We start from the raw sequence: 26,630 nt of genomic DNA on the forward strand, positions 1-26,630 counted from the left end.
TAGTTATAACAATTTTCTTTTTTAGAGAATACAGAGGGGAGCAGTAATTTGCCTGAGGTCCCTAAAACCTGGCACGGTCACTCAAGCTGAAACATTCCACTAACAAACAAGGCCAACTCTTCTCTCACTGCTGTTTGCAATTAGTTTCATAACATTATTTATCCTGCCAGGATGTAACCTTCACAATTTTGCTTCTTCATTCTTCTTATACAGAAATTGTTGGGTTGTTCCAAGAAACTTCATATCATTTTGGGACTGCTAATCTTTTGTAACTCATTCAACATACAAAAATAGAATCCAGATTTTAAAGAATAGCAATCTAAAGTATTTTGGGGGGTTTTATTTAAAAAAAAATAATATATATATATATAATTTATAATCTCCAGTACACTAGATATTTTATAACTAATTCTGACACCTATTAGACGTCTTATAAATAAATAGCTGCATTATCTGAGTGCATAGCTTAAACCTGCTATTCCAAATTAAAGGACCAGTCAAAGCAGTAGATTTGCATAATCAGCAAATGCAAGATAACAAGACAATGCAATAGCAATAGTCTGATCTTCAAATGAGTAGCAGATTTTTTTCTGACAATTTTAAAAGCTTTGTCTATTTTCACTCTACCTGTACCATGTGACAGCCATCAGCCAATCACAAATGCATACACGTACCATGTGACAGCCATCAGCCAATCACAAATGCAAATACGTATAAGCTGTGAATTCTTGCACATGCTCAGTAGGAGCTGGTGACTCAAAAAGTTTAAATATAAAAAGACTGTGCACATTTTGTTAATGGAAGTAAATTGGAAAGTTGTTTAAAATTACATGCTGTATCTGAATAATGAAAGTTTAATTTTGACTTGAGTGTCCCTTTAATAACAATTATGTTATTTTAATGGGACATTGGACTATGATATGGCAAATCATAAATTTACTCTTATTTTGACCTCCCTTAAAATGTTTATCTGTGATTTATTCATGATAAGGGTAGTGCCAAAATTTACTGAATCTTGGAAAAAGAGGTAACAGGATTTAACTTTAGGGGCAGGTGTATTAACACTTTGAATATTGATAATATCGGTATTCCTTAAAGGTACACTAAAGTCAAAATGAAACTTTCATGATTCAGATAGAGCATGCAGTTTTAAACAACTTTCCAATTTACTTCCATTAACAAAATGTGCACAGTCTTTTTTATATTTGCACTTTTTGAGTCACCAGCTCCTACTGGGCATGTGCAGGAATTCACAGAATATACTTATATGCATGTGTAATTGGCTGATTGCTGTCACATGATACAGGAGGAGTGGAAATAGACATAACTTTGAAATTTGTCAGAAATTGCCTTTTTACCATGCATTTGTTGATTATGAAAATCTACTGTATTTACTGGTGCTTTAACTCCCACAACGGGGCTAACACATAATTAAAGTTAGTTCCAGAATGGCTATACCCTTGTGCTCCACAGCTGAACAAGGATAGTGAATGACAGCTATGCTGTATGCTGCCCCTGATTGGCTCGGTATATATTTTAAACACCAGACCAGCAGTGCATTGCTGAGTTAGGGCCTTAGTGGGAGTTATACCTATAGTTATGAGTAAGCAATGAAATAATAAACTGATCTAGTATATAAGAGCATTTTATTACTGCTCTTTTATGTTCCTTTAACAGCTATGGACAGTACTAGAGAGGTTGAAATTCTGATATTCAAATAGTTCAACAAATGTTCCCTTTGATATTCATTCTGCGATTTGAATGGAAGATGAAAGTATTGAATGTCAACAGTTGAATATAAAAAGTAACATTCAAAACTCTCCACATTTCTATTAAAAGGACATGAAACCCAACTTTTTTCTTTTGTGATTCAGAGAAAGCATGCAATTTTAAACAACTTTCCAATGTAATTATCTAATTTGTTTTCTTCTTTGGTATCCTTTTTTTTTTTAGCATATCTAGATAGGCTCAGGAGCTGCTGATTGGTGGCTGCACATGTATGTCTAATGTTATTGGCTCACCCATGTGCACTGCTGTTTCTTCAACAAAAGATACTAAGAGAAAGAAGCTAAATAGAATATAGAAGTAAATTGGAAAGTTGTTTAAAATTGTATTCTCTGCCTAATGAAATTTAAAAAAATTGGGTTTCATGTCCCTTTAAATATTTGATTAGAACATTGATTCCAAATAGGCTTACAATTATGTCTGTGAGAATCGAAATTTAATATTACTATTTAAATATAAAAAATTGGCAAATACATGTAGATGTTACATTAGCTTTTTTCTCTTTTTTTTTTTTTTTTTTTTTTACAAAAATGAACGTTGCATGTTTGTTTAACAAATGTGAATAAACATTTAGCCATCCCCATACAGTATACCAATGATTGTTCTAATTAGGCACTAAGCTCCAATGTCAATTTTTTCAGTGAATTTAAAGGGCTAGATTTAACAAGCAGCGGATGCTGCTGTCTCCGCTCGAAGTTTCAAGCTCGCCGGAAACTTAAGTTAAGAAGCAGCGGCTCCTTAATTTGTCCACCACCTTTTAGGCGGCAGACTGCAATCATCCCGATACGATGGGGATGATTGACACCCCCTGCTATCGACCGATTGGCTTCAAATGTGCAGGGGCAGGCATTGCACAAGCATTTCACAAGAAAAGTTTGTGCAGTGTTAAATGCCGGCAGCTTATGTTGTCGGCATTTAGCGATGTCGGGCAGCCGTGATTCGCTACAGTGAAGCATGTCCGCCCAGCATTTATTAAATCTACCCTTTAATGTCAAGGAGCACATAATTACATTTGTATTCAAAACTTATGTTTTTAATGATACCTGTTCTAATTAGAAGTGTTAAAACCTTGCAGTAAAGAGAACAAAATCAACAATTTTTAACTTAAAGGGACTTTAATTACAAAAACTTAAACAAATCATTTGTGCACTCAAAACAAGTACACATTTCTTTTACCTATTGATTATATTCTATAAATACCAAAGAGTAATATATTGATATGTCTTTACCACCTCTAATGGAAGTTTATTCCATGAATCAACCACCCTCTTTGTGAAGAAGTCCTTCTGCAAATTCCTCCTAAGCCTGCTAAGTTAACCTTCATCTTGTGATCATGACCTCTTTTTCTGGTGTTGCTCTTTATGTGAAAAATAATTTCTGCCACAGCTTTATTATTATAATATCTTAATATTCTTGAAAGTTTCCATCATATCACCTCTTTCCATTCTCTCCTCTAAGCTATACATATTTAGGTCAAAAGGCTCCATTTATGAAGCTGTGAATGCAACTCTGGAGCACCGTCTGCTGCTGCAGCCGATAGTTAATAATCAGCCGCTTCACCAGATATCTCCTTCCTAACCCATATGCCAGCTCTCAGCTGGCGGCTTGCAATCCCCTGGGTTGCTGCCTGCCAGCCGCAATGCATGGGCGACAGGTTCGGAGTTGTCCACACTTATCTGCCTCTGCATTTCTTTAACCTACCCTATAGTGGGCCAGATTACAAGTGGCTTGCTAATGAAAACATAGGTCACGATAAGCAATATCATTAGCGTGCAACTTGATATTACAAGTTCATTGTAAATCCCATGATTTTCAGTGCAGCTGAAATCGCTCTAGTGCTACCTATACATTCAAATTATATTACGACCACGCTTAATAGTGCAGGTACAGGTAGAAAATCCTTTAGCCAAACTGTTTGGGACTTGAAAAGGTTTGGATTTTGGAATATTTGTATATTTGCATCTGTAAAATGGGACACAGTTTGGAAAGGGGAAGAAACCCAATGTAAACAACAATATATTATGTCATTATTTTAGGCAATATTTACACATCTTAATACAGCTTATAAATGTAACCTAAACATAGTTTTATATAATTTGTAATACTTTTGCGCAATAGTTTTTTGCGCACATTGGGTTTACACTTTTTAACTTCAAATTGTAATACGAATTGTACAAAAAGCCTGCATCTGGCAAAGTTAACTTGCAAGTTGGAGAGCTAATTTGCACCTCACTCATAATCTAGCCCAGAATTAGCTAGGAATATTTGCAACCTCATTTTATATACTGGTAATAAAAATTAAAAGCATAATATGACTCATAAATATGCATAGTTGCCTAAAATTCTAAATTTCATAAAAAAATTATACTATACCTGACAGCTGTGGTACATGCCAGATAAAACACAGTGCCTGATCGTAGCAATATGGAGCGTAAACATTGCTTGCATTTTTGAGCTGGTATGACTTTAAAGGCCAGAATCAAGAATATTAATGGGGAATGCAGTTTTAAAGAATCTATTATTAAATGTCCAATTAAGATAAAAGTATTTAGCACTGTCTCTGCAAAGGCTAAGTAAATACAGAGCTCACATAGCTATACCAGTGGTTTGAGCTTGTGTTTGATTTGCTGCCTAAGAGTATTAAAATATATTTAGAATTATATTTACATTACTTTGGCCTTATGATTTCTTTTAAGCCCATCCCAGCTCCTGCCCACCACATATCACACTTTGGCCGCGGGGGTGGGGGGTGTTCCTCTTTTAAATTATTAAAAGTTGGGTGGTACGATTGTGTGCACTGCGCTATTCATGCCAGGTGTGCAGGTGCGTAATAGATGTCTATGACAGCCCACACTAAAATTAATGTCAGATAATGCTTCAGCGCTAGCCAAAGTGCAAAAACCTTAGTGGAGTTTTTGCTTTTATTCTTTGCTATACAATGTCCATGTTTTTGAATGCACAATAGAAAATGATAACATTTGGTTAAAACAGAGAGTTAAAATGCTTTGGTTAAACATTTTAACAAACTTAAATACCCATTACTGATTGTGCGAGGCCAAGCACAAAATAACTCACTGCACGTTATCAGTTCTCTGCTTATTTGTTCTGCATCAAGAAAACAACTCCAGTATGATCAAATTGCAACATGCATCCACCAGCTTAATTTTCCTCAGCAGAGCAAGTCATCAGGTGAACAAACACGCTGTGCTCATCAGGTAGGCTCAAAACTCAAAACATGACCTTGTCCACCTGACAGCTAATGTTTTCAAGGAACATTTTTGTATTTGTTACTATATTAAAGGGCCAGTCTAGCCAAAATTAAACTTTCATGATTCAGATAGGGCATGCAATTTTAAACAACTTTCCAATTTACTTTTATAATCAGATGTGATTTGTTCTCTTGAAATTCTTTGTTGAAAGCTAAACCTAGTTAAGCTTATAAACTAATTTCTATGCCTTGAGGGTTGCCTCTTATCTCAGTGAATTTTGACAGTTTTTAGCAGTTAGACAGTGCTAGTTCATGTGTGCCATATAGATAACATTGTGCTCATTCCCAATGAGTTATTTATGAGTCAGCACTGATTGGATTAAAGTCTGTCAAAACAACTGAAATAAGGGGGCAGTCTGCAGAGGCTTAGATACAAGGTAATCACAGAGGTAAAAACGGTATTAATATAACAATGCTGGTTATGCAAAACTGGAGAATGAGTAATAAATGGATTATCTATCTTTTAAAACAATAAACATTTCCAAGTAGACTGTCCCTTTAAGGCCAAGAATCTGGTTAAATGTGAATAGATGTTATTTATACAACACACGTGAAACTTGTTTGTGTTCATCTATATTTTCTTAATGTAGTATAATTGTTTTAAACAAAATATTACTGTTTAGAACCTAAACATTTTACAGTTAATACATTAAGAGCCAGATTACAAGTGGAGTGCTAAATATCGCTTTCAAAAAAGCGATATTTGCGCTCCACTGTGTAATGCTAGTGCACGCTAATGTGTGCTGGTATCACAAGCTAATAGCAATGCGAGCTCGCGTTCGCATTGCTAGGAAGCATTGTGCTCCTGAGAGCGCTCTTCCATAGGCATCAATGGGAGCCTTATTCTGATGCTGTCAAAGACGGCAACAGAACATCACGTAAGCGATGGCATAAGTAGCTCAGCGATTCCAACATTTGTAAATATAAATGTATATGTTGATATACATTTATATTTATGTGTTAACGTATGTATATAAACATTTTAACACCTACATATATATGTATATAAGCATATTTATCCCATAGACCGCAACGTAAAGACACTTTTTAGTGCGATTTTTTTTTCCTAACACCCCTCTCCAGCCAACTTTAGACCCCAAAAACTGCCTAGTGCAGTTGTTTTTTATTTAAAAAAAAATGCTACTTTAAAAATAATGCCCTCTATTTTGAGGGAATTTGGGGCACTTTTTGAAAATTAACCAGAGATCGGATCTCTGGTAAATTTTCTGAGTGCTAATTGCTACTGCGAGCTCACGTACCAATAACCAGCCACTTGTAATGACTGGTTAATTATTATAATTTAGCGCCCCACTTGTAGTCTAGCCCTAAGAGATTGAGAATAGTTTTTGGAATTTCTGATGTGACTGCTTCTCACTATTTATTCAAACAAAATTTAAAATCAAAATTTGGAATTGTGCACACCCCATATGTTATATTTATAAACTAACATTAAATTACAAAAATGGCTGCAATGTATTAAAAACTGTTGAGAAACAAAAAAGTTCAAGGAGCACCGTGATGGGAGTTAAAAAATATATATAAACTTTATTGAAGTCAAGTATTGCACAGGGTATCCAAAACCCAGAGGGTAAAATACAGAGTGAAAGACAAACAAAAAACTCTGGCTGACCGGTTTCGGCTTGCGCCTTACTCCTAGCCTGCTGTAAAATCACTAGTATCATTCGTGCTTAAAGCACGCTGTCTCTCAGCCTATTGGATAATGGGATTGCACACCTCCATAAATTACCCAATTCAGCTCTTTCTGTGCCATAGTTAACCTATGCTCTCTACTGAACTGCAACATCTTACAGAGAAGTGTCTAAAAAAATGTTACATTGACTGCCAAGGAAATGATCAATCACTATTACCACAGAGTTAAAATGTTGTTCCAGGTGTAAAATTGCATATTATAAGCTCACTGCCGGTCTCCTAGTTATCTCTCAAACTTGCTCAATCAGAACAACTGAGCCCAATCCTAATGTGCCATCGCTAACATAACTGTAGCCAGGTTAGGGGCTCTTTAATATACATTTATTAGACAATAAATAAAAACAGAGAAGCGCTCAACCTGGGAACGAACAATAGCATAATAGCTTGTTCTATGGCTAGTTACCACCCAAGAAGCAGCCTCTTTTTGCTCAGCATGTGCCTTTCACAGAGAAGAACTTTCCTGAAGCATTTCAGTCTGATCCTGACTTAACAGTGCAGTCCAGCCCCAAAATACCAGGAAATCCCTCTCTGAACGAGAGAAACGTCAAAATCCCAGATGTATGTTTCGGCCTATTGTGGACCTCGTCAGTGAGGTGCAGCTATATACCTCTAGGCACACTGAGCAACTGGTCCACGTCTGTCACATCGCGCCACTCTAGCTGTTGCTAGCGGTGCGGCGTCTCCTTCCCTGCTCGTTGTCAGGGGCTGTGTCGGGTCTGGATGTGTGCGGCGCTGACCTCATTGCCACATGCTCCTTTCTCTGATGCCGGTCCGTGTTCCTGTGGCGTGAATCCTGCTCCTATGTAAGTTGCTCAGAACGATCTATCACTGCCCAAGTATAGGTGTTACTTTGTGTGCTCCTGGGTGTGATAGATCGTTATTCTCTGGATTGCCTTATTTTTGTTGAACCCTGCCTGTCTGACTACTCTGCCTGTTAACCCCTAAATTGCTGGATTGATATACTGCTGCTGAACTCTGCTTTGCTGACCACTCTGCCTGTTAACCCCTAAATTGCTGGATTGATATACTGCTGCTGAACTCTGCTTATCTGACCACTCTGCCTGTTAACTCCTGAATTGCTGGATTGATATACTGCTGCTGAACTCTGCTTGTCTGACCTTTCTGCTTGATTAACCATTATTGTTCTGGATTGCCTCTCTGTTGCCAAACCCTGCCTGCCTGACCATTCTAGTGGTTTACCCTTGGACTGCTTTACCTGCTTTAGACTTCCCTCAGGGTCATAATTTGCATAAATAAAAACAGAGAAGCACTCAACCTGGGAACAAACAATAGCATAATAGCTTGTTCTATGGCTAGTTACCACCCAAGAAGCAGCCTCTTTTTGTTCAACATGTGCCTTTCACAGAGAAGAACTTTCCTGTAGCATATCAGTCTGATCCTCACTTAACAGTGCAGTCCAGCCCCGAAATACCAGGCAATCCCTCTCTGAATGAGAGAAACGTCAAAATCCCAGATGTATGTTTCGGCCTATTGTGGACCTCGTCAGTGAGGTGCATCCATATCCCTCTAGGCACACTGAGCAACGAGTCCACGTCTGGCTTCCCGCATCACCCTTAGGGAGACTGCTGAATTCCTCATGACTGTCCTCCGTCTCTGCTGGCCACTTCTCCGCAGGTTTACTCCACTGTCATGTGCTCACTACTGGCCAATCCAAGTTAGGAAACAAAAAAGTTCAAGGAGCACAGTGATGGGAGTTAAAAAATATATATAAACTTTATTGAAGTCAAGCATTGACACAGGGTATCCAAAACCTGAGGGTAAAATACAGAGTGAAAGACAAAAAAAAACTCTGGCTGACCGGTTTCGGCTTGCACCTTACTCCTAGCCTGCTGTAAAATCACTGGTATCATCCGTGCTTAACGCATGCTGTCTCTCAGCCTATTGGATAATGGGATTACACACCTCTTTAAATTACCCAATCCAGCTCTTTCTGTGCTGTAGTTAACCTATGCTCTCTACTGAACTGCAACATCTTACAACATGCTGAATTCATGCTGAATTCAAATAGCGTTCACAAGCACTGATCCCGCTAATTGGCGGTCTGGGCACCCCTGTGGAGTGTAGGAAGCTGAGGACGCCACTCTGGGGGAGAGCTGGAAGGATAGCAAGGACGGAGGCTTGTAAACATGACCTGTCAGTGGTGAGTCACTACATTTTCATGTGGAATGTTTGCATCCCCATATATATCTACACAGTGGGGGTTTGGGGAATTCCCTCATTGTGATCGCAGAGACTGTTAGTTCATTGTTTGGTAAATGCTGCTTACTTTTAAGTTTATTACTTTTCACCTTTAACGTGCAAAACACCCACCACCTTTTTATTTCCTTGAGTATTGTATATTAAAAACTGTTGTCTTGCATGAAACAGCTCAGATAATCTAGATACTCAACAGCAGAGAAACAAGAACATATTTTGTTATTGGGACAGGAGACCTCACACAGGGCCAGATGATCTAAACCTCAGAAGTTCTGAGTGTTAATTCTCGCCGACCCTCACAGGGGCTGCCTGGTGGAATTATCATAAAAAAGGTGCATTCCCTGCAAGTGGCGACATGTCTCCTATTGAAAGTGATGCTTGGAAGAGACATTCTGTAGAGCGAAGTTAGCAGTGAGCATATTTTGAAAATTAAATCCTGCAGCCAATATAAATCACGTTACGCTGCTTTCTGCATATAGCATCCTACATCACCTATAGTTTCTTATGCATAAGTTTGTATATTAGGGTTTTAAAGTATTTTGAGTGTTTAGACTAAAGATTGCCACCTTTTAGTTGGCAAGAAAAAACTGAGATGTGCAGTGTGGAAATCTTTACAGAATTATGCTGGGATTAGAGACTTAAATTACGATTTACGCTGTGCTTAGTTAATATTACTTATTTCTGTGTAATTTACATACACATTTTAAATTTTTGATAAAATACAATTTTTGGTGATTTTTGATGCACCTTAACAGTACAATTTCCCTGCTTATTTTTGTGTGAATGGTTCAATTATTTGTTTTGTATGAGGTTTAAAATAAAAAAATTATTGTCCACAAAAATGTCGTATACGCCCCTTAGTAAGATACCCTGGCTTTAGGTCATTCCACCAGGGAAATAGAAATACTGGAGAGTATTCTTTAATAATCCCGCCAGCCCAGAGACCTTTAGATAATTTGGCCCGCAATGTCTTTATTGAAAAAGGACGTTCACAAAGAGAGGCTAGTGGTCAGGACTTTAAAAAGACACTTGATGGTGTCCAAAGAGCATAAGTAAAGGCACAGCTATTGCAATATAGTTTTACAATGCTTTAAAGTTTTTAATTTCAGATGCATAAAGAATTGAAATGGGCATGAATATATTTGAGTTTAGAATACAAGCATTTTTGCATTACACATACAATAGAAAAATTATTTCAGTAAGTTATCTCTGTACATAAGCCCTGTGCACCTGTATTCAAAAACCTCACCTGCTCGAAGGAGACAGATCCCCAAGGGTTATCAGCATACTGAACAGAGGAATATACGTTCTGAACTGAAAATGAGTAGAGTTTAGCAGCTTGTTAAAATTAACGCAGCCTCTTCGGTCCAGTTGTGCCTTTTACAGATAACTTTTATGATGTATATCAGTATAGTCCCATGTAGAAGAGTCCAGCAACCAAACATCATGTGATTGTCCTCTGATCAAGAGCTTTGTACAGTTAACATATATTGTGTCTGTATTGGCTTCATTCATAAAGGTGTTATCTGGTGCTTTTTTCTGTCGGTCAACCACTCAAGAAAAATTACCTTTCAATATTTTCAGAGGAACTGATTGTCATATTAAAGATGTTTTATGTGTATTACATGTTTGTGTGACATTTTAATTAAACGTTTAACCCTCACACTGCTTCTGTATCTATTTGTTTTGGCGAATTGCAGAGTGCCTATTTACTTTGCAAATGGCACATTCCTTTCCCTTTTGTGTGGAACAAATGTAGCTATTTCCAGGTTAGTGTAAATATTTAGGATCATAGTGTTTAATTATGTTAGCATAAAATTGTTTATTTGCTGGTGGAGGTGCAAAGCAAAAGGTCATTTTGATTGGACTGGGGGGCATGCTATCTGATCACTACTAATAAATAGTTATACGCATGCATTCATTATTGCAAACCTGCAACAGGAACACATTATTAGCAAATGCTGCTACAGCTACGTGACTAAAATGACATATTTAATTACATGAGAAATTCAATTAGTCACAAATATAGGAGTGTGGTCCAAATCCACACAGCTCTTCACAATGCAGACACATACTAGAAGCCGTTCACTGGTCCCACATTACAATGTGGCATCTTATTATAAAGTTTAGGCACCTCTCTTTAAAGGACAAGGAAAATCTACATATGTCTATTAAGCATTGAGCACTATATAAGCATATTTAAAATGATTTTTCCAAGAAAAAGGTTAAGTTAAAGCTGTTTATTTTGATTTTGAAGAAAGCAGGATGTGCATGTTTGGGTACAATTGAGTCTTAATAACGTATTATTAAGTAATCTATAAACAAACTAGTACACCGATGGCAATAACAGTCACACAGGTACTTGTAAGAGGCGCCAAGGCACAAACTAGATATAGATAGATAGATAGATAGATAGATAGATAGATAGATAAGTGCAATAGTAGGTGTATAAACAGACTAAGAGGATATTGATATGGGTCATACAATATGTGAACAGGGACCATCAATTAAGGATCAGTCAATCAATCTAATGTATACAGCAGATAATGAATAGGCAACTCATAGGCTGGTGCCCATATATGTATTATTTACAAGTAAAGTGACCTAATTGATTTAAATTAGTAGATAGGAATGTGGTATGTAATTGTAATAACACCAAAATATGTATATAAGATGACAATGAAAATAAGGGAGCAGTCACATCACATTAACTAGTGGACATGTAAAAATATACACCTATCAGAATAAATTAATACACCCAAAAAACAAGAAATATATAAATAAATGAATTAACCAAGTAAATAGTCCAATTAATAATGGTCAGTGATGTGACAGTCCTACTCGTATAGTTCCAGATGGTCTCAATGGTACAATTCCAAGACAGTAGGCCGCTCCTCTAGAGTGTCGTGTCACAACACAGGATAAGATAATCTACAATAAAGGAGATAGAGGGCGCCACATAGTGCAGATCAAAACGACTCCACAGATGATAACAGTAGGACTAAAGAATCTTACTCACAAGGTGTAAAGCACTGATGTGCAATACGGGTAGTCCGGAACCAACCAGTCGTCCGGTAGACACAATGGAAGTAAAACCAATTATTATTATCAGGTATTTGTAGAGCGCCAACAGATTCCGCAGCGCTGTAAACATAGTCGGTGTACAGGATAGCTTTTGTAGGGGTCAAGTGGGTAGAGGGCCCTGCTGAGAGTATCACTGTTGTAGTCGGCTCTTATGAAGCGATCTGTAAACAGCTGGGCCCATAGGCTTACAATCTAAGGGGTTCAAGGGGAAAGCAATGGCGTTAGGAAAGGTTAGTGTTGGTTGTATGCATCCCTGAATAGTAAAGTTTTTAGGGAGTGCTTGAAGCTGTTAAAACTAGGGGAGAGTCTTATGGAGCGAGGCAGGGAATTCCACAAGATGGGGGCCATTCTGGAGAAGTCCTGTAAATGTGAATGTGAGGAAGTAACAAGAGAGGAGGAGAGGAGGATATCCTGAGCTGATCGAAGGGGACGGGAGGGAGAGTATCTAGAGACAAGTTCTGAGATGTAGGGGGGAGCAGTGCAGTTGAGAGCTTTATATGTCAGGGTGAGGATTTTATGTTTAATCCTAGAGGCAAGAGGAAGCCAGTGAAGGGAATGGAAGAGGTGCAGCAGATGAAGAGCGACGAGTAAGGAAGATGAGTCTGGCAGAGGCATTCATAATGGATTGTAAAGGAGCTGTGCAGCAGCTAGGTAGACCAGAGAGGACGGAATTGCAGTAGTCAAGGCGGGAAAGGATGAGAGAGTGGATTAAAATCTTGGTTGTATCTTGTGTAAGGAAATGCCTAATTTTAGCAAAGTTTTTAAGGTGGAAGCGGCAGGCTTTAGCCAAGGACTGGTTGTGCGGAGTGAAGGAAAGAGCTGAGTCAAGTGTGACCCCCAAGACATTGGGCGAGCGGGGTAGGGGTAATGGTGGAATTATCAACAGTTATAGAAATTTTGGGGGTGGAGACATTGGAAGAAGGGGGAAAAAACATAATTTATGTAAGAACTTACCTGATAAATTCATTTCTTTCATATTAGCAAGAGTCCATGAGCTAGTGACGTATGGGATATACATTCCTACCAGGAGGGGCAAAGTTTCCCAAACCTCAAAATGCCTACAAATACACCCCTCACCACACCCACAAATCAGTTTAACGAATAGCCAAGAAGTGGGGTGATAAGAAAAAAGTGCGAAAGCATATAAAATAAGGAATTGGAATAATTGTGCTTTATACAAAAAAATCATAACCACCACAAAAAAGGGCGGGCCTCATGGACTCTTGCTAATATGAAAGAAATGAATTTATCAGGTAAGTTCTTACATAAATTATGTTTTCTTTCATGTAATTAGCAAGAGTCCATGAGCTAGTGACGTATGGGATAATGACTACCCAAGATGTGGATCTTTCCACGCAAGAGTCACTAGAGAGGGAGGGATAAAATAAAGACAGCCAATTCCTGCTGAAAATAATCCACACCCAAAATAAAGTTTAATAAAAAACATAAACAGAAGATTCAAACTGAAACCGCTGCCTGAAGTACTTTTCTACCAAAAACTGCTTCAGAAGAATAAAATACATCAAAATGGTAGAATTTAGTAAAAGTATGCAAAGAGGACCAAGTTGCTGCTTTGCAAATCTGATCAACCGAAGCTTCATTCCTAAACGCCCAGGAAGTAGAAACTGACCTAGTAGAATGAGCTGTAATCCTTTGAGGCGGAGTTTTACCCGACTCGACATAGGCATGATGAATTAAAGATTTCAACCAAGATGCCAAAGAAATGGCAGAAGCTTTCTGGCCTTTTCTAGAACCGGAAAAGATAACAAATAGACTAGAAGTCTTTCGGAAAGACTTAGTAGCTTCAACATAATATTTCAAAGCTCTAACAACATCCAAAGAATGCAACGATTTCTCCTTAGAATTCTTAGGATTAGGACATAATGAGGGAACCACAATTTCTCTACTAATGTTGTTGGAATTCACAACCTTAGGTAAAAATTCAAAAGAAGTTCGCAACACCGCCTTATCCTGATGAAAAATCAGAAAAGGAGACTCACAAGAAAGAGCAGATAATTCAGAGACTCTTCTGGCAGAAGAGATCGCCAAAAGGAACAAAACTTTCCAAGAAAGTAATTTAATGTCCAATGAATACATGGGTTCAAAAGGAGGAGCTTGAAGAGCCCCCAGAACCAAATTCAAACTCCAAGGAGGAGAAATTGACTTAATGACAGGTTTTATACGAACCAAAGCTTGTACAAAACAATGAATATCAGGAAGATTAGCAATCTTTCTGTGAAAAAGAACAGAAAGAGCAGAGATTTGTCCTTTCAAAGAACTTGCGGATAAACCTTTATCTAAACCATCCTGAAGAAACTGTAAAATTCTCGGAATTCTAAAAGAATGCCAAGAAAAATGATGAGAAAGACACCAAGAAATATAAGTCTTCCAGACTCTATAATATATCTCTCTAGATACAGATTTACGAGCCTGTAACATAGTATTAATCACAGAGTCAGAGAAACCTCTTTGACCAAGAATCAAGCGTTCAATCTCCATACCTTTAAATTTAAGGATTTGAGATCCTGATGGAAAAAAGGACCTTGCGACAGAAGGTCTGGTCTTAGCGGAAGAGTCCACGGATGGCAAGAGGCTATCCGGACAAGATCCGCATACCAAAACCTGTGAGGCCATGCCGGAGCTACCAGCAGAACAAACGAGCATTCCTTCAGAATCTTGGAGATTACTCTTGGAAGAAGAACTAGAGGCGGAAAGATATAGGCAGGATGATACTTCCAAGGAAGTGATAATGCATCCACTGCCTCCGTCTGAGGATCCCGGGATCTGGACAGATACCTGGGAAGTTTCTTGTTTAGATGAGACGCCATCAGATCTATTTCTGGAAGTTCCCACATTTGAACAATCTGAAGAAATACCTCTGGGTGAAGAGACCATTCGCCCGGATGCAACGTTTGGCGACTGAGATAATCCGCTTCCCAATTGTCTATACCTGGGATATGAACTGCAGAGATTAGACAGGAGCTGGATTCCGCCCAAACCAGAATTTGAGATACTTCTTTCATAGCCAGAGGACTATGAGTCCCTCCTTGATGATTGATGTATGCCACAGTTGTGACATTGTCTGTCTGAAAACAAATGAACGATTCTCTCTTCAGAAGAGGCCAAGACTGAAGAGCTCTGAAAATTGCACGGAGTTCCAAAATATTGATCGGTAATCTCACCTCCTGAGATTCCCAAACTCCTTGTGCCGTCAGAGATCCCCACACAGCTCCCCAACCTGTAAGACTTGCATCTGTTGAAATTACAGTCCAGGTCGGAAGAACAAAAGAAGCCCCCTTAATTAAACGATGGTGATCTGTCCACCACGTTAGAGAGTGTCGTACAATCGGTTTTAAAGATATTAATTGAGATATCTTTGTGTAATCCCTGCACCATTGATTCAGCATACAGAGCTGAAGAGGTCACATGTGAAAACGAGCAAAGGGGATCGCGTCCGATGCAGCAGTCATAAGACCTAGAATTTCCATGCATAAGGCTACCAAAGGGAATGATTGTGACTGAAGGTTTCGACAAGCTGAAATCAATTTTAGACGTCTCTTGTCTGTCAAAGACAGAGTCATGGACACTGAATCTATCTGGAAACCCAGAAAGGTTACCCTTGTCTGAGGAATCAATGAACTTTTTAGTGAATTGATCCTCCAACCATGATCTTGAAGAAACAACACAAGTCGATTCGTATGAGATTCTGCTAAATGTGAAGACTGAGCAAGTACCAAGATATCGTCCAAATAAGGAAATACCACAATACCCTGTTCTCTGATTACAGACAGAAGGGCACCGAGAACATTTGTATAAATTCTTGGAGCTGTAGCTAGGCCAAACGGCAGAGCCACAAACTGGTAATGCTTGTCCAGGAAAGAGAATCTCAGGAACTGATAATGATCTGGATGAATCGGAATATGCAGATATGCATCCTGTAAATCTATTGTGGACATATAATGCCCTTGCTGAACAAAAGGCAAGATAGTCCTTACAGTTACCATTTTGAACATTGGTATCCTTACATAACGATTCAATATTTTTAGATCCAGAACTGGTCTGAAGGAATTCTCCTTCTTTGGTACAATGAAGAGATACGAATAAAACCCCAGCCCCTGTTCCAGAACTGGAACTGGCATAATTACTCCAGCCAACTCTAGATCTGAAACACATTTCAGAAATGCTTGAGCTTTCACTGGATTTACTGGGACACGGGAAAGAAAAAATCTCTTTGCAGGAGGTCTTATCTTGAAACCAATTCTGTACCCTTCTGAAACAATGTTCTGAATCCAAAGATTGTGAACAGAATTGATCCAAATTTCTTTGAAAAAACGTAACCTGCCCCCTACCAGCTGAGCTGGAATGAGGGCCGCACCTTCATGTGGACTTAGAAGCTGGCTTTGCTTTTCTAGAAGGCTTGGATTTATTCCAGACTGGAGATGGTTTCCAAACTGAAACTGCTCCTGAGGATGAAGGATCAGGCTTTTGTTCTTTGTTGAAACGAAAGGAACGAAAACGATTATTAGCCCTGTTTTTACCCTTAGATTTTTTATCCTGTGGTAAAAAAGTTCTTTTCCCACCAGTAACAGTTGAGATAATAGAATCCAACTGAGAACCAAATAATTTGTTACCCTGGAAAGAAATGGAAAGTAGAGTCGATTTAGAAGACATATCAGCATTCCAAGTTTTAATTCATAAAGCTCTTCTAGCTAAAATAGCTAGAGACATAAACCTGACATCAACTCTGATAATATCAAAAATGGCCTCACAGATAAAATTATTAGCATGTTGAAGAAGAAGAATAATATTATGAGAATCATGATCTGTTACTTGTTGCGCTAAAGTTTCCAACCAAAAAGTTGAAGCTGCAGCAACATCAGCCAATGATATAGCAGGTCTAAGAAGATTACCTGAACACAGATAAGCTTTTCTTAGAAAGGATTCAATTTTCCTATCTAAAGGATCCTTAAACGAAGTACCATCTGACGTAGGAATAGTAGTACGTTTAGCAAGGGTAGAAATAGCCCCATCAACTTTAGGGATTTTGTCCCAAAATTCTAATCTGTCAGACGGCACAGGATATAATTGCTTAAAACGTTTAGAAGGGGTAAATGAATTACCCAAATTATTCCATTCTCTGGAAATTACTTCAGAAATAGCACCAGGAACAGGAAAAACTTCTGGAATAACCACAGGAGATTTAAAGACCTTATCTAAACGTTTAGATTTAGTATCAAGAGGACCAGAATCCTCAATTTCTAAAGCAATTAGTACTTCTTTAAGTAAAGAACGAATAAATTCCATTTTAAATAAATATGAAGATTTATCAGCATCAACCTCTGAGACAGAATCCTCTGAACCAGAAGAGTCATTAGAATCAGAATGATGATGTTCATTTAAAAATTCATCTGTATAAAGAGAAGTTTTAAAAGATTTTTTATGTTTACTAGAAGGAGGAATAACAGACATAGCCTTCTTGATGGATTCAGAAACAAAATCTCTTATGTTATCAGGAACACTCTGAACATTAGATGTTGATGGAACTGCAACAGGTAATGGTACATTACTAAAGGAAATATTATCTGCATTAACAAGTTTGTCATGACAATTAATACAAACAACAGCTGGAGGAACAGCTACCAAAAGTTTACAGCAGATACACTTAGCTTTGATAGTTCCAGCACCAGACAGCGATTTTCCTGAAGTATCTTCTGACTCAGATGCAACGTGAGACATCTTGCAATATGTAAGAGAAAAAACAACATATAAAGCAAAATTGAACGCCACGTCCGGAACGCCGACAATTTTGGCGCAAAAGAACGTCAAAAATGACGCAACTTCCGGCGACACGTATGACGCCGGAAACAGAAAAGAATTTTTGCGCCAAAAAAGTCCGCGCCAAGAATGACGCAATAAAATGAAGCATTTTCAGCCCCCGCGAGCCTAACAGCCCACAGGGAAAAAAGTCAAATTTTTAAGGTAAGAAAAATGATTGATTCAAATGCATTATCCCAAATATGAAACTGACTGTCTGAAAATAGTGTCAAAAAATAGAGTCAAGGCAAATAAATGTTTGAATACATATATTTAGAACTTTATTAAAAAAGTGCCCAACCATAGCTTAGAGTGTCACAGAAAATAAGACTTACTTACCCCAGGACACTAATCTAAATGTTTGTAGAAAGCCAAACCAGTACTGAAACGAAAATCAGCAGAGGAAATGGTATATATATAAGAGTATATCATCGATCTGAAAAGGGAGGTAAGAGATGAATCTCTACGACCGATAACAGAGAACCTATGAAATAGACCCCGTAGAAGGAGATCATTGAATTCAAACAGGCAATACTCTCCTCACATCCCTCTGACATTCACTGCACGCTGAGAGGAAAACCGGGCTCCAACCTGCTGCGGAGCGCATATCAACGTAGAATCTAGCACAAACTTACTTCACCACCTCCATAGGAGGCAAAGTTTGTAAAACTGATTTGTGGGTGTGGTGAGGGGTGTATTTGTAGGCATTTTGAGGTTTGGGAAACTTTGCCCCTCCTGGTAGGAATGTATATCCCATACGTCACTAGCTCATGGACTCTTGCTAATTACATGAAAGAAATAAGGAGTTCAGTTTTAGAGAGATTTAGCTTAAGGTAGTGAGAGGACATCCAAGATGAGATGTGAGAAAGACAGTTAGTGACACCAATGGAACCAATGGAATATAGCCTGAGGAAACAGTGCTGTGACACTCAGAAACGTGTTGCTTTTGTTTTAAATTTTTGTATTAAATTTTTATACTCTCATTTTGCTGCCTGTCCTCCTTTTGGGATTCTGGTTTTCCCCATCCACTTTCTGGTCTTCTGGATTCTCCTGGGTGGGACATGGACCCCTTTGGCTGACCACTCTCACACTGGTCTATACGGACCTGTACCCTATCTTGGCATCTCTGGACTCTCCCTGGTGAGACAAGGATTCCATTGGTTTTACTTCCATTGTGTCTACCGGACGACTGGTTGGTTCCGGACCACCTGTATTGCACATCAGTGCATTACACCTTGTGAGTAAGATTCTTTAGTCCTACTGTTATCATCTGTGGAGTCGTTTTGATCTGCACTATGCGGCGCCCTCTATCTCCTTTATTGTATTATTAAGTATCTGATTTCCACACTGTTGTTGTTTGGAGGGATCTGTTGTGTTTGAAGGTATCATATATTATTTATGAGGCATTAAAGCATAAAGGGGAACTGATATATTTTTAAATGTATTTATTAATTTATTTATTACACTAGGCGATAAGCCTGGCCAGAGGGCAGTCTATTTTTAAAAAAATACAACCCCCAAAGCTAAAATTACAAAAAATAAAAAATGTAAAATTACAGAAAAAATTAAGTAAAGCTTTCCAAAATAAAAAATGTAAAGCTAAACTAATACCCCTATAAAAATAAAAAATCCCCCCAAAATAAAAACACCCCCTAATCTAATACTAAACTACAAATAGCCCTTAAAAGGGCTTTTGTAGGGCATTGCCCTAAGTTAAACAGCTCTTTTACATTTAAAAAATACTAAATCTCCACTAACAGTAAAACCCCACACCCACCAAACCCCCCAAAATAAAAAAAAACTAACACTAAAAAAAACTAAACTACCCATTGCCCCTAAAGGGGCATTTGTATGGGCATTGCCCTTAAAAGGGCATTCAGCTATTTTACTGCCCTTAAAAGGGCAATCAGCTCTTTTCCAGTCCATTAAATCCCTAATCTTAAAAATAAAAAAAATAGGTACTCACCATTCCTGAAGTCCGATGGAAAAGGTCTTCTTCCAGGCGGCTCCATCATCTTCTATCTTCATCCCGAGCGAAGGCGGCACAGAGCGGAGGTGCGGAGCTGGCTTCCCCGATCCATGGATCCACAGCAGCAGTGCTCGGCGGCGTGGAGGCCCCTCTTCATGCGATCATCCGTCGCACACTGAAGATTGAATGCAAGGTACCCCATATTTATTGGGGTACCTTGATTTCCTATTGGTTATTTTTTATTTTTACGATTAGGGATTTAATGGGCTGGAAAAGAGCTGATTGTCCTTTTAAGGGCAGTAAAAGAGCTGAATGCCCTTTTAAGGACAATGCCTATACAAATGCCCCTTTAGGGGCAATGGGTACTTTAGTTTTTTTTAGTGTTAGTTTTTTTTATTTTGGGGGTTTTGATGGGTGGGGGGTTTTACTGTTAGGGGGGATTTAGTAATTTTTAAATGTAAAAAGAGCTGTTTAAACTAGGGCAATGCCCTACAAAGGGCCCTTTTAAGGGCTATTGGTAGTTTAGTTTATGGGGTGTTTTTATTTTGGGGGGCTTTTTATTTTCATAGGGATTAGGTTTAATTTTTTTTATTTTTGATAATTTTGTTTATTTTTTCAGTAATTTTAGAGTTTTTTATTTTTTGTAATTATAGATTATTTTTTAAAAAATGTAATGTTAGGTTTTGTTTAAGTGTAACTTAGTATTGGGGTTAATTTAGGGGTGTCAGGTTAGGGGGCTTAGAAATAAATTAGTTATTTGCGTTGTGGGGGGGTTGGCGGTTTAGGAGTTAATAGGTTAATTAGGTTTATTGCGATGTGGGGGTTTGGCGGTTTAGGGGTTAATGGGTTAATTAGGTTTATTGCGATGTGAGGGGTTGGCGGTTAAGGGGTTAATATTTTAATTATGTTCTTTGCGGATTAAGGGTTAATTACTTTATTATTTTGCAATGTGGGGGCTTGCGGTCTAGGTGTTTGTTAATACTTCGTGCAGAAGGTTAGTTTTTTTTGTTATACTTTGTGCAGGCGGGTAGTTTTTTTTTGTTATACTTCATGCAGGCGGTTTACGTGTTTGTTTGTTTTTATTTATTTCTTGCGGGCGGTTATGTGTTTTTTCGATATTTCCTGCAGGCGGTTGCCTGTTGTTTTTTTTTTTTTTTTTTTGAAGGCTTCAGGTTTGCCTGCGCTTCATCCAAGTGGATTCCGAAAATGGCAGGGTGGTGAAAGAATCCACCACCCTGCCATTTTCAGAATCCACAGGGATGCAGCTTCGCTGCATACAGGTGGATTATTTCGGCTGCACGTGCAGCGCTCAATTTGCAGAGCTAAATTACATTAAAATGGGGAAATTAATTAAATAATGAAACTATAGTACAATCTACTGCTACGTTCAATTTCCACAGAAATAAGTACCTATTCAATATGTCAATTCAAAAATCAATTCTTAGTGAAGCCCAAGACGCACAGTGATATCATGGGAAGAAATAAGCAACATTCCACAATATCTGTCACTTAAAATGATTCTGTAATATTGGTTTATTTTAAAAGACATATAATATAAACAGAATAAAACAGATTACTTTGACTTTATATAAAAATGTAAATAAATACTAAGTGGATAATCACACATCAAAAAAATGTATCAAATTATGTATCTTAGAAAATTCCCATAGTCTTTAACCCCTTAATAACATTTGTCCTGTTTCATTAAATGTTTTCAACCCTGTAATAGCACGGGTCTCAGGTGAAACATAATACTAAATGCCTCACTCCAACAGGCATTCGCTGCTGTCAGTGAGAGCTGCACTATTTGACCCCTTAGAGTGAAAACAACAGCATGTCGGCTCTCGTTAAGGTGATTTTCTGCTGATAATCATAAGATAAACTCTTGGAACTAGCAGTTCTCTGCATCTCCTGAGCAGTACCTTAACTATATGTTTAACCCATTTGCAGGGCTTAAACATGTAGATTTGCAGAGTAATGATAGAATTACATGCTCAGACAAATCATAGCTTGTCATTTGTTTTCACTATAATGGCCCATTAACCTCATATCAGGAGTGTGTTGCTGAAACCAGGGTGTTTAGAAAGCAGGATAACTACATTTTGTAATACCTTAAAGATAAAGCATTTTTATCATGTGTAAATTAGGCAATTTTTTTTTTTATTGAAACATGCTATATTTGATTCCCCTTTAAGTTAATCTAACACGATGCAGTACCCACAAGTAATGTACTTTACATTTTGGCTATTTTAAAAAAAACAACAACAAAAAAAACATTTTTCTCACCTACTTTATCTCCCTACAAGTAATGTACTTTACAATTTGGCTTTTTTTTTAAAAAACAAAAACAAATATTTTGCCCACCTACTATATCTCTCTCCTTGCATTTCTTAAAAACAAAAAAAAAATAGTTCTTGAATCAGAAAGCAATTGAGTTATCACTCATAAATTTAGTAATTGTTTTAAAATCCTATTATAGAGAAAATCATCCAGTCATGTGATTATGTTAAGAGAAATTTAGTTTTATGGGTGCCTGTGCAATTATGATATAATTGTATTGATTTGATTTACTATACTATGTGTGTGTATTAGCAGACATTGCACACAAAGTATTTGGTGAATGACACAATGTTAGCTTGTTTTGGCTAATGCACAGCATTTATATCTTGGAAACCTTTATATAACAAGAGACGTATTTTAGAGTGTCAACATATATTAATTAGAATGCAAATATTTGTTATTCATCTGTTGTGATATCCAATTCATCCAATTTGTTTCATGCCTATGAGAATTGCTTTTAAATATTACAAATAATATGAAACCAATTGAGGCAGGTATATAATTTTCATACCATTACATTAATATGAAAAAAACAAGCTATGAATGTTATTCGGGCATATTATGGTTGACATGGCAACTCATCCGTTTGTTTTCATTGTAGATTACAAAAGATAGTGGTTGAAGGATGAAAAGAGTTTGCTTTCATGAAAATTAGATTCTAGAAAATGGATATTATTGGTTTGACTTCTTTTTTTAGGTATGTTTGTAGCAGTTATAGTAAGCATCACTACATCTAAACAGGTGCATTTGCTGTTCAGTACTGTAACCCTGAATCTGGCATTGGTTATTACAATGAAAATCATTTGTAACTTTGTGCTCTGTTTTTAGACGACTAAAGTATTTATTTAATGGTAGATTTTTTTTTAATTTTTTTTTGCAGGTTTTAGATTGAGTGACCAATATTTGTCAGTGGGACCAATACACGGCCCATATGTTTTTTTTGCACAGTCTGGGTCTGTACATATAGACAGATACTTCACTGTAAATCTGTGAAAGCCACATAGTAAACTGTGCATATCCCTTTTCTTTGATTAATGGTATTTGTGCACATCGCTAAACCTTCAGGTGAAAAAAAGATGGATCCCCTACATAGTCTATAGTGTGGTACTATTTTGTTGTACACTCAATTTTTTTAACAAAAAAAAATATGAGAAAATAAATTGTGCATCTGAATCTTTTTAAGAGATAAATCATTAAGATAATATAAAATGTGGTTATACAAAGAAGCAGGAACTGTTTGGTTTTATTTGAAAAGTTTAACTAAAAGCAAATACAGTGCTACAAAATCACTGAACATATTATTATTATTATTATTATTATTTATTTGTAAAGCAATCAGGTATTTATTATTATTATTATTATCGGTCATATTAAATATATGATTTATGCATGTAACACAAACACTTACTTTAGTTCCCAGAAGGATCCTGATATCCATTGTTTGTTTTCTTTGTTCTAGAATACTTAGAAGATGCTCCTGGAAAACTCCAATCTTAGTAAAGAAATGATCATTGCGCCAGCATCCTTCAATATTATCAAAGTCAACTCCCAAATCCAGTAGGAACTTTACACTTCGAGGGTCCAGAGCAATTTGTTGGGGCCTACAAAGAAGGGCAGCTCTGGATCGCTCATCCAAAATTGTTAAATTCAGCACTTTTCTAGATCGAACAGCAACTAGTGCCCCTGTCAGTCCAACAGGACCAGCACCCACTACTAAAATTGATACCCGAGCTCTCCAATGCCGAACCTTATCCACACTCACCTTTATCACTACATACACCAATACAACAACCAGTGTGCTTAGCACTGTATCTAAAGCAAGAGTCTCATATTTTTCTTGCTCACTGTTCAGGTGACTCTCTACCCTCTCCATCTTTTTTTCCTGGCAGGTAAGAACAAAAACACTGGCTCTTCTGTACCCTTGTTCTCCACGCTTGAACAGAACAGCCCTTAACTGGATACAACACCAATGAAAATTCCTTATTGCTAGAAATCTGAGCCTGATGAATCATAACCAAAGGGCTCAGGAAAAAAATAAAATAACACTGTCCTCATTTCACAAAAGGCAGCCTTTACATCAGATGCCTTAGTTTTGCTTTATGTCATCTGAAGGAAGGAGACGCTGATTATTATCATACAGCATTACAGAAGCTTAAAACACTTATGCACTTCTAATATCCCCTCCACCTCTTTTACTGATTAACAATGGACTTCCTCCTATTGGTTGTTGGCTCACATCAGCTCCTGAATACATAATTTTTTTCACTGTGGCTTATTTGCCTGTATCAGGCTTCATATAAATCACGGGATGAGCGTCTCTACTCTCCAAGCCAATTTTCTGCATAAAGATCTCTGTGCAATATCATCTGGTGACTTTAACCCTCTCTGTACACGCTCCTGCATGGATTGTTTGTTTGCACAGATTTCAGTTGCTGTGGAGGAACCTTTGCATCTATTACCTGGGAGAAGACAGAATTTATGCATTCTTAAGTTGTTACTAATTTAGAACTGGGTGTTTGTAGCTGTTGCTTTAATAAAATCACTAGGTGGAAAGAGAAACCGGATTAATAGTGTTGGTAACAGTCAAGAGACACGTGTATATATTTATTTTACAGAGCATTGCCAAATGTTGTAACTCGTTAACCCTTTCGTAGTGTGTTGTTAACCATCTTTCAAATGAGAACACTTAATAGATTCATTATATTATCATTAACAATCCATAAATCTGTTATTTCATTTTCATGATTATTTTATGTTTTTTATGCAGAAGCAGAATTACATTTTCTGTTATAGTCAAAATGACTGTTTGACAGCTAAGTTTGCAAATGAAGAAAAATACAGTCTCACAATTGTCAAATATAGTAAAACTTCATGTATATTTGACAATATTTTGTTCTTATACCAATGCTTTGAATATAATAACAAGTGAAGAGTGGAAAAGTTTATCAAAAAAAGAATTAGCTATAGATGAATTTTTATTGAGTATTGCAATTTTATGCTGTAATGTAATTTACCTGATCTTTTTTTATTAAATGTGATGTCACATTTATAATAGAAGTAAGTTGGAAAGTTGTTTAAAATTGTATGCTCTATCTGAATCATGAAATAAACTAATTCTATTTCAAGTCCCTTTAAATAAATAATTGCATAAGTATAGCAGATTGGTAAAAAATAAATAAAAATTGTTATGTTAGATGAAATACCAGTGTACTGTGCACCTAATTAGAGTGGCCAGATATCAATCTGACCCAGGGACACTTGCAGCTTTCTTAGTCCCAGACCTCAAGTGTCACTAACAGGCAAGATATAATAGATCACCAAGGCTGAACTACTGAACAGCCCAAGAAGGGAAATACTTAAAATTCTACTAAAAAATTAAATTTTTCTGTCAATGGGGTCAACCTTCAGGCTCCCCGGAAACCGAAGTTATGAAGCAGCGGTCTAAAGACCGCTGCACCATAACCTGTCTGCCGCTAGCAGGGGGCATCTATCGCGGCCGCTAGCAGGGGGCGTCAATCAACCCGATCGTATTCGATTCTGCAGGGGGCGGTATTGCACCAGCAGTTCACAGCGTATGCTGTTGGCATTTATCGATGTGCAGCGGACATGATACGTTACATCGTATCATGTCCGCTCACACTATAATAAATTGACCCCAATGTTTTTAGAATGTCCTATTGTATTAAAGTAACTAATTGACCTGTCATATCCTATGCGTTTAAAGTTGTAATTGTGTCATTTGTATACATTTATTTTGCCTCATCTTGTGTTGTCATTCAGCACTGCATGTCCGCCTATCCCTCCAGCTAGATTCGACACGGCTGTCCCCCAGCCCCCCTCAGCCTGAGCTCAGTCAGTTCACTACCACCCTCCTTACCCGCATGTGGCCACTGCGGAGCCCTCCTGTATGTCATAGGTGACATCATAGTGAGCGGGATTATAAATCACAGACTCTCGCGGTTTTTAAACCACAGTGATTAATCGGGATTTTAAATCGCATATTCAATTAATCGTGCAGCCCTACCTGGTACTAAAATGGAGCGGTAAATTACTTTTATCTGTCGGAGACTTTGGTAGCTTACGGCTCCATTTTTAACAAATCAATGGAAGCGAGCCCAAAGTAGGAAATGTTTTTTTTTCTTTCTATTCATGGTGGGAGGGAGTCGCTGTACTTGCTGCTGCACCGGACAAAAAAATGCTGCTTGGGGGGCCGGTGAGTGACTGTGGTAGTGTTGTGTAGTTGGACTCACTTGGCATAGATCACCATTGCAAGATAAAGAGCTTGTCTCCTCTGCATTAGAATCATACTGCAAACTATAGAGCTCAGCTGGCTTACTTTACACTATTATTGTTTGCTATAGAGACATTACTGCAGAGTATAGAGCTTACTCGCATTTTGTATAACTGATTAGTACTGTTGCTGATTTGTGGGTGCAGTGCTAG

General features: G+C 37.7%; 1 protein-coding gene across 1 annotated transcript in view; it reads right to left on the minus strand.

Annotated features, from left to right (window-relative positions):
- LOC128642125 (uncharacterized) overlaps positions 1–24,277 on the minus strand; it is a 229,387-nt gene extending 205,110 nt beyond the window's left edge. Inside the window, exon 1 of the mRNA XM_053694805.1 lies at positions 23,596–24,277. Coding sequence (XP_053550780.1) covers positions 23,596–24,060 — 465 coding nt within the window. The 5' untranslated portion in view covers positions 24,061–24,277. The remainder of the gene's footprint in view (positions 1–23,595) is intronic.
- Positions 24,278–26,630: the final 2,353 nt, after the last annotated feature.

Source organism: Bombina bombina, chromosome 1 (assembly GCF_027579735.1).
Source record: "Bombina bombina isolate aBomBom1 chromosome 1, aBomBom1.pri, whole genome shotgun sequence".
In the NCBI taxonomy this organism is placed as follows: domain Eukaryota; kingdom Metazoa; phylum Chordata; class Amphibia; order Anura; family Bombinatoridae; genus Bombina; species Bombina bombina.